Source organism: Diabrotica virgifera, chromosome 4 (genome assembly GCF_917563875.1).
Source record: "Diabrotica virgifera virgifera chromosome 4, PGI_DIABVI_V3a".
Taxonomy (NCBI): Eukaryota; Metazoa; Arthropoda; class Insecta; order Coleoptera; family Chrysomelidae; genus Diabrotica; species Diabrotica virgifera.
Window position 1 is genome coordinate 20,171,691 of NC_065446.1, and position 13,907 is coordinate 20,185,597.

The window sequence follows — 13,907 nt, forward strand, 5'->3', positions numbered from 1 at the left end:
TTATCAATCGAAGTAGCGCAGAAAACGACAATAAATATCGCCTCCGTACCACCAGATTGACAACAGGTGGAATACTTTCTTTGGTCACACCTCCTGAGATTTTCAAAATTTATAAATCATACAGGGTGCCGAGGAAATTAAGATGAGAGAATTTTAAATAATTCACAACTCATCTACTCAGCGTGGTAAAGCTCCAACAAGAAAGATTCCTTAATACTCAAACAAAAGAGTAAATTAATTAAAAATGTATAAACATTCTCAATTTCTTTGCAAAACGAAAATGCAGCAGCTGCATAATACTCTGGTTGAAGCGGAGAGTGCAGGAAGAGTCTAACCGGTTTCGGAGACCTTTTTCCCCTCATCAGTAAACCCATATCCTCTTCTCTCCGCTTTAACCATTTACCATAGCTTGGGCCTTCCCGAATTGCAAAGAAAGAAATGTCTTTAAAAATTTGCTACCGTTGGCTTATTTTTCAACATTTATCCTTGAATTTTTTCTTGGATAATCAATGAATTGTACTGAATATGCCTATTTAATTTAAAAATAAAATAATTATACCATACTTTCAAAAACAAATGTGCTTGAAATATTGATTTCAACCCCTACGGTCCTCCTTTAGGATTGCTATGACACGATTTTGATTGGCAACCCATGCTAGAAATATTTGTCTATGTCCACAAGGAAAAGGTTTTCCTGTAGTTGGCTGTATACCATATAATACAAAAAACGACAAAAATCATTTTTAAAAGGTATATATTTAAAAATCCCTAAAAAGGGCTACATCACAGAACTAGTTTTCGATTGGATGACCAATCATCATCAGTGCTTACGTGATCTAACATGCTAACCACCAAAATACAATATTATAAAAATATATGGGTAAAAACCCTTTAAAAGTGATCCTCAAGGAAACAAAGATGAAATATGTGAACTTAAACATGGATGTTCAAAATATTCCATGTAATATGCTCTAGGTACCATCTGAGCTCTAAATTGACTTGTTCACATATTGACTGTCTGTTGGCAAGTGACTTGCCTATATTTATAAGTTTAAAAGGTTTGGTGTATATGAACCTGCGGACTAGGTCTTGATCATCTAACAGTTCTAAAACTTTCGTGTTTGGATAGCTACGTAGTCGGTTTTTGCAACCCTTGGCAATCTTTTTATTTCTTCTTTAATTGCTACTACTCGTATATAAAGTTCCGAGGTAGGTCTTTGTTTGCACCGATGTTTCTTAGTATTCGGTTTTGGATCCTTTGTCTAAGACATTTACCAGAATAGTAGAGAACATTCTTGTTGAAAATTATTTTGAGAATCAGTGAATTACCAATTTTGTACTAAGCCCGTATTTGGCTACAATAAATTTAATTTATTTTGTTGAATACTCCTATTAAACATATACTTACATTTCCATCCACTCGTATGACCCGTTTTCCGCTTGTTGTACCATGTTCAAACTCTACCGTATGAACACCATCTAATAGTGGCACACTCCAGTATGCCACTAGATCGCTTCTATCTATAGAATCAGCTTTCTCTAGTGATAAACTAGTGGATAACATTTTGGCAACTCAACCCCGTAATTTTATGTTAATTTAGCTGAAAAATAAGGCAATTTAAATATAGTTTTTAACTACACAACGAACACTGCCTGGGGTAATTCCGAATAAAATGTGGAGGGTGATTGGAAACACAAATAAAAATTAGAGTCAAATAACTAAGCACGGAATACTTATACAGAACAAGAATATCAGAGAAGATTGCTGAGAATGAAATATTAGAAAACGATATCATCGAGGAAACCTGGGAAAATCTCAAAAGTAACAATAATAACGCAGCAACAGAATCACTTGGAGAGACTAAAAAAGCGAATACTAACTTATCCAAAATGAAAACTACATGGTTTAGAGAGGAAATGAAGATAAAATGTGAATTATAGAAGAAACTCAGAACAATACAGAACAACTTAAACACAACAAGCATAACACAATCACTATAAACGAATCCGAAATGAGACGAATAATTTAGTCAGACAAATAAAAAGAAACATTTAGGAGAACTTTTCAGACCAAAAGAACAAAGACAAGATATATGAACGAACTAATAAAAATTAAACACATTTAGAACAAATAAACATTGAAGATGGAGAGGTAGGGGAAGCATTAAAAAAATCAAAAAATAGAAACTTATAAATAGAGGACGGAAAACCAGATCTGACCAAATAACTATTAAAACTCATACAAAAAATAATAGAACAAAACAGAATCTCACAATCTCCCAAGAATCTCACAATCTATCAAGCATTATAATACCTCTCATCAAAAACAGAGAGCAAACGGACCTGGAAAATTGTAGTGGAATTAATTTATTAAAGCCAACACTAGCAGAATGAAATTGCAACACTAGCAGAACAGCAAAAAGGTTTTATGTCGGGAAAATCATCCGCCGACGCTATTTGAGTGGTATAGAATCAAAACCTGCTTTCTCCAAAAATTTTCGTTTGGCACAAATCGCTAAAAACTTGTAAAAAACAAACCATTACAGTTATCACAAGGTTAAGTGTCATATTATAAAATTTAACCATAGAAGTCGATATTACATAATGAGTAAAATCCAACTATCGTCAATAATTAAATAATTGGCATTTTTGTTTGAAGAAAGCGAGTTTTGAAGCAAACTTTTGGAGAAAGCAAGTTTTGAAACAAACTCGTTAGGAGAAAGCAAGTTTTGAAACAAACTCGTTAGGAGAAAGCAAGTTTTGAAACAATTTTCATTTTTGAAGGTGGAATTTTACAGCTTTTGCTTTTTGTCGGTTTTAATAGAATAAAAGTAATTAGCTTGATAGTGGTAAAACAGATTTTATCGGTTCCAATGACGATAGAGTTCTTGGAAGATCATGCCTATAATCTTGATTTAATCTTTTTTCTGCTTAGGTTCTGCCTATTCATTTTCCATCGGTGTTCTTTTCCTTGCCTCTTTACCGGGTCCTACAGAAATCCCTTGAACATCCATTAAGAATAGAAGAAAAATATTCCCGTAATACTGCTTATTTTAAAAGAAAAAATCTATGCAAATAGTATTAAAAGTTGATAGCTGGTAAAAGTAGTGAACAAACACTGATGTTGCGTCAGACAAATAGGAGTGATTAAAATCTGTGTCAGTCTCCTCGACTCACTTTACACATGCCTCCTATTGGTCGGTTGGAGAAAGACGGGTTTCATTCAGAACTGTCACAGGAGAAAGACGGGTTTGATTCAAAAGCCGACTTTTAACATTGAATTTATATTGGATAAAGCTAATTTTAAGTCATACTAGTTCTGGAATCGTGTAGGGTTCAACAAACAGATTCAGAAAATATAAACAACTTAATTTCGGCCATGGATGGAAAAGCGAGTTTTGATTCTGTACCCTTCATTTTATAAGTCGGCATATTTATGTTTACTGGACCTTAAGATTGTATTTGACACGATCAACAGTACGTTTTCCACTTATTATACCTACACACTACACAATAGAGATACATCTAGGAATATTCAAAACGTACGAACTACCATATACCACAACAACACAATAAAAGTAAAAGTAGCAGAAAAACTACCTAAACCAACTGAAGCTGACAATGAATAACTTAAAATACTGTGGTACGCAGACAACGCAATATTAATGTCTGACAGAGTATACTTCACCAATTTAATATAACCGCCAAAAAATTTAACATGTTAATTTCCCAAAAAAGAACAAAATGCAAGGATATAGCAGCAGATAGGACTAAGATGTACATTAGAACTGGAGGTTCAGATAATAGAGCAAGTGATGGAGCTTAATATACAGAAAGATCGTAACAGAAGTTGAAGATCAAGTGAATCAGGGGTGGCCAAGCTCCTTGATAGTCCGAGCCATTTTTCAAAATTTAAAATTTTTCGCGAACCGCAATTAAACAAATTTAAAAAGTGTAAAAAAGGTATTAAATTTTTCTCTCAGTGTTTGGATTTCACAAATTTTAAAGTGAAATAAAAGTGTTCACATCGTTGTTTCAAATATGAAAATAATTCGATAAGCAGCCTTCACTATTTCAGGATACTACGATTCTTCATCATCCTTCCATCTTTGTCTGGGACGGCCTACTGATCTTCTACCGTCTGGTCTATAAAAAAACTGTTTGAAACATTCTGCCTTACTCTGATTTTACCACATGACCTATAGTATAGTATAGTTGATCAAAAAGATGGCATAACCCAGACATCCAAAGTGAAAGTTATCCTTCAACACCAAATTGTTCTATATGGTCCACACAATGTCAAGAAAAAGTCACACCATTTTGAGCGTCGGGTTTGGGGGGAGAGGGGGGAGAAATCGGTAAATTCGTAGTTTTTTTAAGTTTTTCGCCAATATTTCTAAAACTATGCGGTTTAGCATGAACAACCCTCTATAAAAAATTGTTCTACATTAAATTTGAAATAAAAAGGCCCTATGCATTATCTTTCTAAAATGAATGGTTCCAAAGTTACGGAGGTAGTATAGTATAACTGGTCCAAAAAAAGGCCTAACCCAAACATCCAAAGTAAAAGTTTTCCTCCAACACCAAAATGTTCTATATGGTCCACATATTGTTCAGTAAAAAGTTACACCATTTTGAGCGTCCGGTTTGGGAGGGAGATGGGAGAGAAGCCGGTAAATTAATAGTTTTTTTACGTTGTTCGTCAATATTTCTAAAACTGTGCTTTAGCGTAAACAATTTTATATACAAGAATGTTCTACATGAAATTTAAAACAAAAAATGTTCTATACATAATTGTTATAAAATCAACGGTTCCAGAGTTACGGAGGGTGAAAATTCGAGGTTTTCGATACTTTTTATATTTTTTGGGCAATATTTATCATATAACTATACCACAAACCCAGACATCCAAAGTGAAAGTTATTCTCCAACACCAAATTGTTCTATATGGCCCACATAATGTTCAGAAAAAAGTCACACCATTTTGAGCGTCGGGTTTGGGGGGGGGGGGAGAGGGGGAGAAATCGGTAAATATAAAAAGTACCGAAAACCTCCACGTTTCACCCTGCGTAACTCTGGAACCGTTGATTTTATAACAATTATGTATAGAACCTTTTCTGTTTTAAATTTTATGTAGAATATTTTTCTATAATACATTCCCTACGCTAAAACATAGTTTTAGAAATATTGACGAAAAACCTAAGAAAAACTACTAATTTACCGATTTCTCCCCCATCTTCCCCCCAAACCGGACGATCAAAATGGTGTAACTTTTTACCGAACAATATGTTGACCATATAGAACAATTTGGTGTTGAAGGAAAACTTTTACTTTGGATGTCTGGGTTAGGCCTTTTTTTGGACTAATTATTTTATACTACCTCCGTAACTTTGGTACCGTTCATTTTAGAAGGGTTATGCATAGGACCTTTTTTATTTAAAATTTAATGTAGAACAATTTTGTGTAGAGGGTTGTTCATGCTAAACCGCTTAGTTTTAGAAATATTGACGAAAAACGTAAAAAACTACGAATTTGCAGAATTCTCCCCCCTCTCCCCCCAAACCCGATGCTCAAAATGGTGTGACTTTTTTCTGAATATTATGTGGACCATATAGAACAATTTGGTGTTGAAGGATAACTTTCACTTTGGATGTCTGGGTTTGGGTCTAACTATACCATACTACTACACATCTTATCCAGTTAGCTTTCATATGTCTGATAATTTTCAGTAATATACACAGTCACCAATTCAGCTGTGCAGCACCTTTTCCACTCTCCTGTCAATCCATCTCTTTAAAGGCCAATTATCATTCTGAGAACTTTTCTTTCAAAAACTAGCAGTATATTTATTTCCTGCTGATATAGAGTCCATTTTTCACTTCCCCAAGACCTCTATGTGGTTGACCTCTATATGTGGTTGTCATGTGTGATTACCGCCCCTAGATATTTACAAAATTTTTCTACTTCGAAGTCATGGTCATTAATAGTTATGTTCTACCTAACTTTTGGTCTTAGATTTTGGGTTACTAGCATGTATTTAGTTTTCTCTTAATTTATTCTAAGGCCCAGACTAACTGCTTCTTTCTTGAGTTGTTAAAACACCTCCCTCACGTCTCTTGTAGAATGAGTGACTGCACCTAGATCATCAGCAAAGGCCAACAATAGTTTTGACCCTCGATTCGCAAATCCTCCTATCAGCTCAGATGATATTTTACTTATTACATATTTTAAGGCCAAATTGAATAGTAACATTGATACATATGGAGTCTTCTTGTCTAAGTCCTGATGTTACAGTTAGTCTTTTATATTAATTTGTTGTCAGTAATTTAAGATATTTAACACAAAAATTAAAAGTAATTCGGGTACATTTATTGAGAGCCACAAATAATCCTTCAAAGAGCCACAAGCAGTGGCGTAGCTGACAGGCCCGGGGGGGGGGTGCTGACGTTGAGAGGGGCCCCTTAAAGCCATCATGCTCAATACTTCTACATTCTTTAAATTGGGGGCCAAAACATATTTTTCCTAATAAGCATCAAAATAGGAAATTTGGAACGAAGTAATGAAGCGTGTAATAGACCTAACTCTTGCTCTTTCCGGTTGCAATTTAGCGTTTCGTGGACATGTTGGTAGTTTAGATGAAAGTGAATCCCAAAAAGGTAATTTTTTGTAGGTGGTTCATTTACTAGCTAAATATGATCCCGTTTTAGCTAAATTAATCGTTAAAAATAGTAACTTAAAAACAAATTACTTGAGCCCCCAAATTCAAAACGAAGTTATAAATTTGCTAGCTCAAGAAGCTGAAAACAAATTGATTAATTTAATTAAAAAAGTTGTTTTTATTCAATAATTCTTGATACCACTCAAGATGTTTCAAAACACGATCACCTTAGTTTTATTTTCCGGTATGTAAAAATAACTTGCGATAAAAATAATTCACTTTCCAAAGTAGAAGTTGTTGAAAGTTGTTTGGGATTTATTCGCATATTAGACAAAGTGCAGAAGGTCTTGTAAATGAATTTTTAAAATTTATACAATCAAAGCACTTTTCCATACACAACTGCAGAGGAAAGGGGTATGATGGGGCAAGCGTCATGAGTGATGTATATTCAGGCGTACAAAGGCGCATAATTGACATTAAAAAAGCAGCTTCCTATGTTTATTGTATTACATCCCATAATATGAACCTAGTGTTGAATGATGCCGTTGCTGGTGTACAGGAGTTGTTTTTGTTACGATATAATTAAAAGATTATATGTTTTTTTAGTGCCAGTATTAGAAGATGAGATGTACTACGTACTATATCTTTGTATTCATCGCGTTTGCCAACACTTAGAAGGCTACGTGAAACCTATGAAAGATGACCGGTGGTCATCCAGACATGATGCTGTTGTGGCTTTGCGCCGAGCTTTTCATTGGTATCTAAAAAAACGATGAAAAATTAGAAGTCAATGCATTATTAGAGCATATGAATAATTTTGAATTTGTCGTTAACATTGCTATTCAATCTAAAATACTTAACTTCATTAATCTAACATCAAAACTTTTACGATCTGAAATGGCGAAGTTAACGGTCACCCTTCAACTTTTTGGATAAGCTCGCGATAATCTTCGAGAAATGAGAAATTCGTTTTCCGAAACTTTAATAGAAGCAGCAGGAATAGCAGAATAGTGGGGTATGATATCGAAATTTAAAAATAAACGGATAAAACGGATAAAAAATTTTACGATGAGCTCAGTTGCGACGAAAAAATAACTTATAGAAAAAAAAGTTTTGAAGTTAATGTTTTCAATGTAAATCTAGATGAAATGTTGCAACAACTTACTAATAGGTTTGTCGGATTAAGAGACATGTCATAATAGATTTTCATGTCTATTCCCAAAAAATCTATTAACACTAACAACTAACAACTTATTAAAAATAAAGGTCAAATAGTGCCATTTACATATTATATTTTAGTAATAATACTGTTATTAGTTATCGTTATGTTTATAATACGAGGCCCCACAAAAATTGCCGCGGGAGGGCCCCCCAATCTTCAGCTAAGCCACTGGCCACATGTAGCTCGCGAGCCACAATTTGGCCACCCCTAATAGAGAAAACAGATCCGCAGGTTTCCTGGATTAAACGTTGAAAGAAAGGAACCGCAGAATTACAAAACACAACAACACTAGGGGAACAGAGCTAGAAGTACAGATATACGACATAGTTTAATAAATAGGTCGCTTAGGGACTGAAATAAAATATGAAAACAATTAGTTATACCCGAAATACGTTTCATAAACCTGACCTATATTTTGCAGTCGTTAAAATCTAGAAAAATTCAATAAAAGAATACTAAAACATTAAGCATATTTGCGTGAATACGGGTCATTCATCTTTTTTACGATTTCCAAAAATATCGTGTTCAGTTTATTTTTTATGACGAACGAAATAAAATCACGAAAGCGGGTTAAGAAATGTAAATATGTAAAAAATCAATAATCAAGCCAAAATTATTATTTGTTTTCGCAAGTAACGGTACAGAAAAGTAAATTTGTCTTACCTCTTATCTTTCACATTTCACTTTACGGGAATAACTACGTATGTAAGTAAATCGATTTTGATTTCGTATCTATGTTTGTATCGTTCTTTACAAGCATAAGAACGAGAAGTTTTATTAATATCGACATAAAATCGTCAGTGCCGTGACGTGAGTATTTACGTTTTATGTATTTTCTCTAACTCTATTTTTTGTTGACGAACCATTGTACAGTTGAGTCCGCGAATCTTTACCCGTGCGTCATCATTTAAAGCATATAAAATAAGTCGATGATAAGTCGGAAATCGAAATTTACTAAACGCAACAGCAAGTGACAGTACGTGACTTGCTGGTGCGTTTTAACTCACATTCCAAGTAATCGTATCTAGGAACTTTTTCTAAAGCTTTTCCTTTAGCGTAGATTGTTTTTTCCTCAATCTTGTTCTTACTGACAATCTTAATTTTTAATTAATCAATTATATCTTGACTTAATTTTTTTGTGTTCAGATCCATTCCATACCTCTCGTGGTACTGCGTAATGCGATCAACTAAAATTTGCAGCCCTTCTTTGCCGTCCGCAAGGAGTATTAGTCCAGAGTAATAAGGATTTTCTCGGGACACTCAAAGATCCAGGTAGCTGACTACTTTTTTAGTTATTGTAGACATATAGGAAGAAAACCTACCTGTTTCCTGCCTAGAGTTCGCGTCCGTTTTTTAATTATTAACAATTTAGTGCACAAATCACGATTTTTTCGATTTGTTGCACTCCGTTCAAAAGCTAAATAGTTGACATAAAATTACAAAATTCATTTTTTTAGAACATTGAAAAACCTTCAAAATGCAGATTTTTGAAAGATAAAAAGTTAATTTGTTGCCACGTAAACTGCAAAATAAGTGAAAATTGTTATTTGTTAATAACTTTTACTAAAAGTACCTTAGAACTTTAGTGTTTCACCCAAGTGTTTGGCGTAGTTAACAAATCTTCAAAATTTAAGATCGAAATCCTAATCGAGATCGAGATCTTCAAAAATCCTAATGCGAAATTTCTGAAATTTTGTAGTTTATAAACATTTAGAATAACTTTAAAAATGTTGTCCGTAGAAACAATATTTTTATTTGTAGCTGAAATGGCATAATTATTATAATATTAAGGTCTTTTGACCTAAATATGTAGCTAGTTCCAACTACTTTGGATCTAAAGTTTCTACCACCGGATGATGGACTGATTGGTCCGAAAACGTTTGTGTGATTTTATCCATTTTGGATCATTTTAGAAAAAAAATTTTAATAAATTATATACCATCTACCTAAACGTGAGGTTTTTACTTCATTAGTAAGTTTTTTATTATGGTATACAGCCAATGAGAGGAATCTTTTCCTTTTTATTATAATATTTTTATAAATATTCGAAAAGATAGTATTTTAACACGAATTTTTAAATAAGAAAATTTAGCCTGGGTTCATTTGGGACAAAGTTAGCCATATGTTTTTATTATTCACAAGTAATTTGTTTATAATATTTAAGGAATCTCATTAATGACATTTTAAAGAATGGGATTTGTATTTTTTCTTAAAAAATTTGCACAAACATTGTCCCTTCACAGCACCCTCTACGATTTTTCAAAAATGTAGTTCAAACGATTACTAGGGGAAACCTACAAATCTACGGAGTTAAAATACCGAAAAAGCAATTTCAAACGAATATAATTTTTTTTATCTCCAGATCAACTCAACGAATATTAGTGTCACCTTAATAAAAGCCTTAAGAAATTTGTATGAAGGGTCAACATCACAAATAAAAACTGGAAACAGATTATCGCAAAGCTTCCTGGTTAATAAAGGTCTACGTCAGGGGTGTTGTGTATCACCGACCTTATTTAAAATATATGTTGCAAAAGCATTGAAAGAGTGGAAACGAAAATGCAGAGGCATGGGCGTAGACCTTGGAGAGATTTGCTTATATACATTGCAGTTTGCTGATGACCAGGTTGTTATAGCAAACGATAAAGATGATTTAGAGTACATGGCAAGGAAATTACAAGAAGAATATAGAAAGTGGGGACTAGAAATTAATACAGATAAAACAAAATACCTGCCAATAGGTACCGAACTATCGAACATCACATTAGAAAATAATGAAATCATCATGCCCTGCGACCATTACACATATCTAGGAATCGTTTTTGACACAACGAGGAAAGATGATGAAGAAATAAAGAGAAGAATAACACAATCCAGAAAAACAATAGGTTGTCTAAACAGCTTACTGTGGAATCATGAAATAGGAAAAAGAAGAAAACACAATATCTACGAATCTCTTATTAAAAGCAGTCTATTGTACGGAGCAGAAACTTGGCGGATAACCGAAAACAACAGAAGAAAACTGGAGGCAGTAGAAATGGACGCTTTTAGAAGATCAGTAGGAGTGTCACGCAGAGAGAGAATACGTAATGATGAGATAAGACAGCGAATGGGGGTTGACGGCTCTCTAACAACAGACATAGAAAGGAAACAGCTGATATGGTACGGACACGTCCAGAGGATGGATAACTCAAGACTCCCTAAAATAATTATGCAATGGGTACCACCAAACCGCAGAAAGAGAGGAAGACCCAAGAAATCTTGGAGAGAGGGAGTAACGAAGGCGATGAGCGCAAGAGATCTTAGAGAGGGCCAATGGGATGATAGAGTGTCATGGAAATTAGGCATCGGACAACGTCGCAAGACGTTTTAAAACCGATTGATAGATAGATCAACTCAATGGATTTTGATCTTTCTTTTTTTAATTTGTATGTAATTTCTACGTACATTACAAATATTCAATTTGTTTATAAATTTATTAATTAATGAAGAGTCTAATTTGTTTAAAAAATTCTTGAAAAAATATTTTTTTTACAAAAATCATTCTTTTTAATCATAGTATCATTAATGATCATAGAAAAAGTTAAATTACACTTTAATAAATTAATGATTTTTATTAGATAATTGTTTATTAAAGATAATTTATTTATAATAAACTATTTTCAATAGGAAATAAGTCACAATTTTACCAAAAAATGATTTTATTAACGTTTCGAAGCCCAAATCGGGATTCGTTGTCAAAATAAAAAATACTACTAAAATAAAAAAAATGTTGTTGCAAAGTAAAAAAATTCTTCTAATTATTTATTTAATCTGACTCATTTATATTGGTAATTTAGACGTATATTATACATTTTAAAGTAGAGGACTTTAAAATGATATCGCCAATATTTATGAGTTGCGTTTCTGGGACGATTTTAATAAAAGATAGTTCATTCGATTACATGAAATCAATCCCAACTCAAGAATATCCGTCACAAAAAAATCATAGCATGTGATATGTCTTTAAAAAGACAAAGAGTTAGAGATTCCATAGTAAACACGAGGGAAATTTTTTTTTGTAAAATTGTGACTTATTTTCCATTGAAAATTGTTGATTATAAAAATGCCACAAGAAAATAACTTCAGAACATAATTTATTTATTAAAGTATACCTTAACCATGGATTTTTGGAAAAAATTATTTTTTTAAAAATTGTTTAAACAAATTAGATTGTTTATTAATTAATAAATGTCTAGACAAATTGCATATTTGTAATTTACAGAAAAATTACATACAAAGTAAGAAAAATAACGATCAAAATATATTCAGTAGATCCCGATATATAAAAAATGATAGTAGTTTTAAGTTGCCTTTTTTACCCACCTCCCCGTTCACTTACCACGACTAGTCACCAATTGAACTACATTTTTAAAAATTCGTGTGAAATACCAGCTTTTCTAATATGTAAAATTATTTTTTAATTTAATTTTAATTTATTTATTTACGGCATCCATTTACAAGTTTTACACACAACAAGACTTTTACAAGTTACACCTCAACAATAATAAATTATTAAAATAATAAACACATCAGAATAATACAAACAAACATATTGTAAGAACAATACAGAACTACAACAAACTTATTGTAAGATACCCCTTAGTTGTTTTTTGAACAAACCAATTTTGGAGTCAAAAATATCCATTTGTCTTGGCAGGCTATTAGCACTCCGAACCAATCGTGTAGTCGGTTCATTTATACCAAAATTGGTGTGGTGAAATGGCACTGAAAAGATTTCTGATTGTCTGTGGCTTCTACTAGGAACTTTAAGACTAAAAAGTGATATCAATTGAGGACAATCTATGAAAGCATTAATAACTTTGTGTAGGAAGCATAAATCTAACAATGTCCTCCTTGACTCAAGTGTTGGTAAATTTAGACTATCTCTTACCCACTGATAGTCATATTCCTCTCTCCTGTATCCACTCTTATAAGCTGCTACCCTCAAAAATTTATTTTGGACTCTTTCAATATGTTCAATGTAACAGTTGTATGATGGGGACCATACAACTGATCCAAACTCTATAATAGGCCTAACGAGACCACAATAAAGTTTTCTAAATGTGAACAAAGACAGGTCTACAGATGTGCGTTGGATAAATCCCAATACTTTCATCGCCCTGTTTGTTACTTGATTGATGTGGCATGAGAATGACAGTTTGGTGTCTAACCAGATTCCCAAATCTGATACTTCATTTTTAGAGGCTAATGGCAAGCTATTAATATAATAAACGAATGTAATTGGATTTCTTTTCCTCGAGAACGTCATTTTATGACATTTGTTTATATTAAGTGACATTCTGTTTAAATTGCACCAATCATAAAAAGATTTAAGATCTTCCTGTAGTATAACAGCATCATCCCAGGATTGAATTTTTCTAAACAGTTTTACATCGTCAGCAAACATAAGAACACTACAATTTTTAATTTTTTCTACTAAATCAACCAGAAACAAGCAAAACAAAACAGGGCCACAATGAGAGCCTTGCGGCACGCCCGATGGAACTGTTATTTCAATGGAAGTAACACCTCCTAAGTTAACTGCCTGCGTACGGCCGCTAATAAATTCTGAAATCCACTGAAGAAGGGGATCCACAATACCCAAAGCTCTTAGTTTTTGTAATAGGACCCCATGGTTAACCCGATCAAATGCTTTAGAAAAGTCAGTATAGATCGAGTCAATCTGGAATCCCTCTTCAAAGCTGTTATTTATATGATTGACATACAAAACTAGGCTGGCATCTGCTGACCTCCCTTTCATAAAGCCAAATTGTTCAGGATTAAAAATGCCTCTAAAACACCATGTCAGTTTCTTACTAACCAAACAATCAAGCAACTTTGGCAGCTCTGACTGATTACAGACAGCTCGATAGTTTGATATGTCGTTCCTTGCACCTGATTTAAAAATCGGCTTTAAAAAGCTCTTCTTCCAGAGACTGGGAAAGCTACCAGTACCAAGTGATCTGTTAAAAATAAACAAAATTG

General features: G+C 33.2%; 1 protein-coding gene across 1 annotated transcript in view; it reads right to left on the bottom strand.

Annotated features, from left to right (window-relative positions):
- Positions 1 to 8,683, bottom strand: part of LOC126882939 (fas apoptotic inhibitory molecule 1) — a 30,439-nt gene extending 21,756 nt beyond the window's left edge. The window contains exons 1-2 of the mRNA XM_050648015.1: positions 8,544 to 8,683; positions 1,409 to 1,601 (exon numbers count right to left, since the gene is read on the bottom strand). Of these exons, the coding sequence (XP_050503972.1) occupies positions 1,409 to 1,564 (156 nt within the window). The 5' untranslated portion in view covers positions 1,565 to 1,601; positions 8,544 to 8,683. The remainder of the gene's footprint in view (positions 1 to 1,408; positions 1,602 to 8,543) is intronic.
- Positions 8,684 to 13,907: the final 5,224 nt, after the last annotated feature.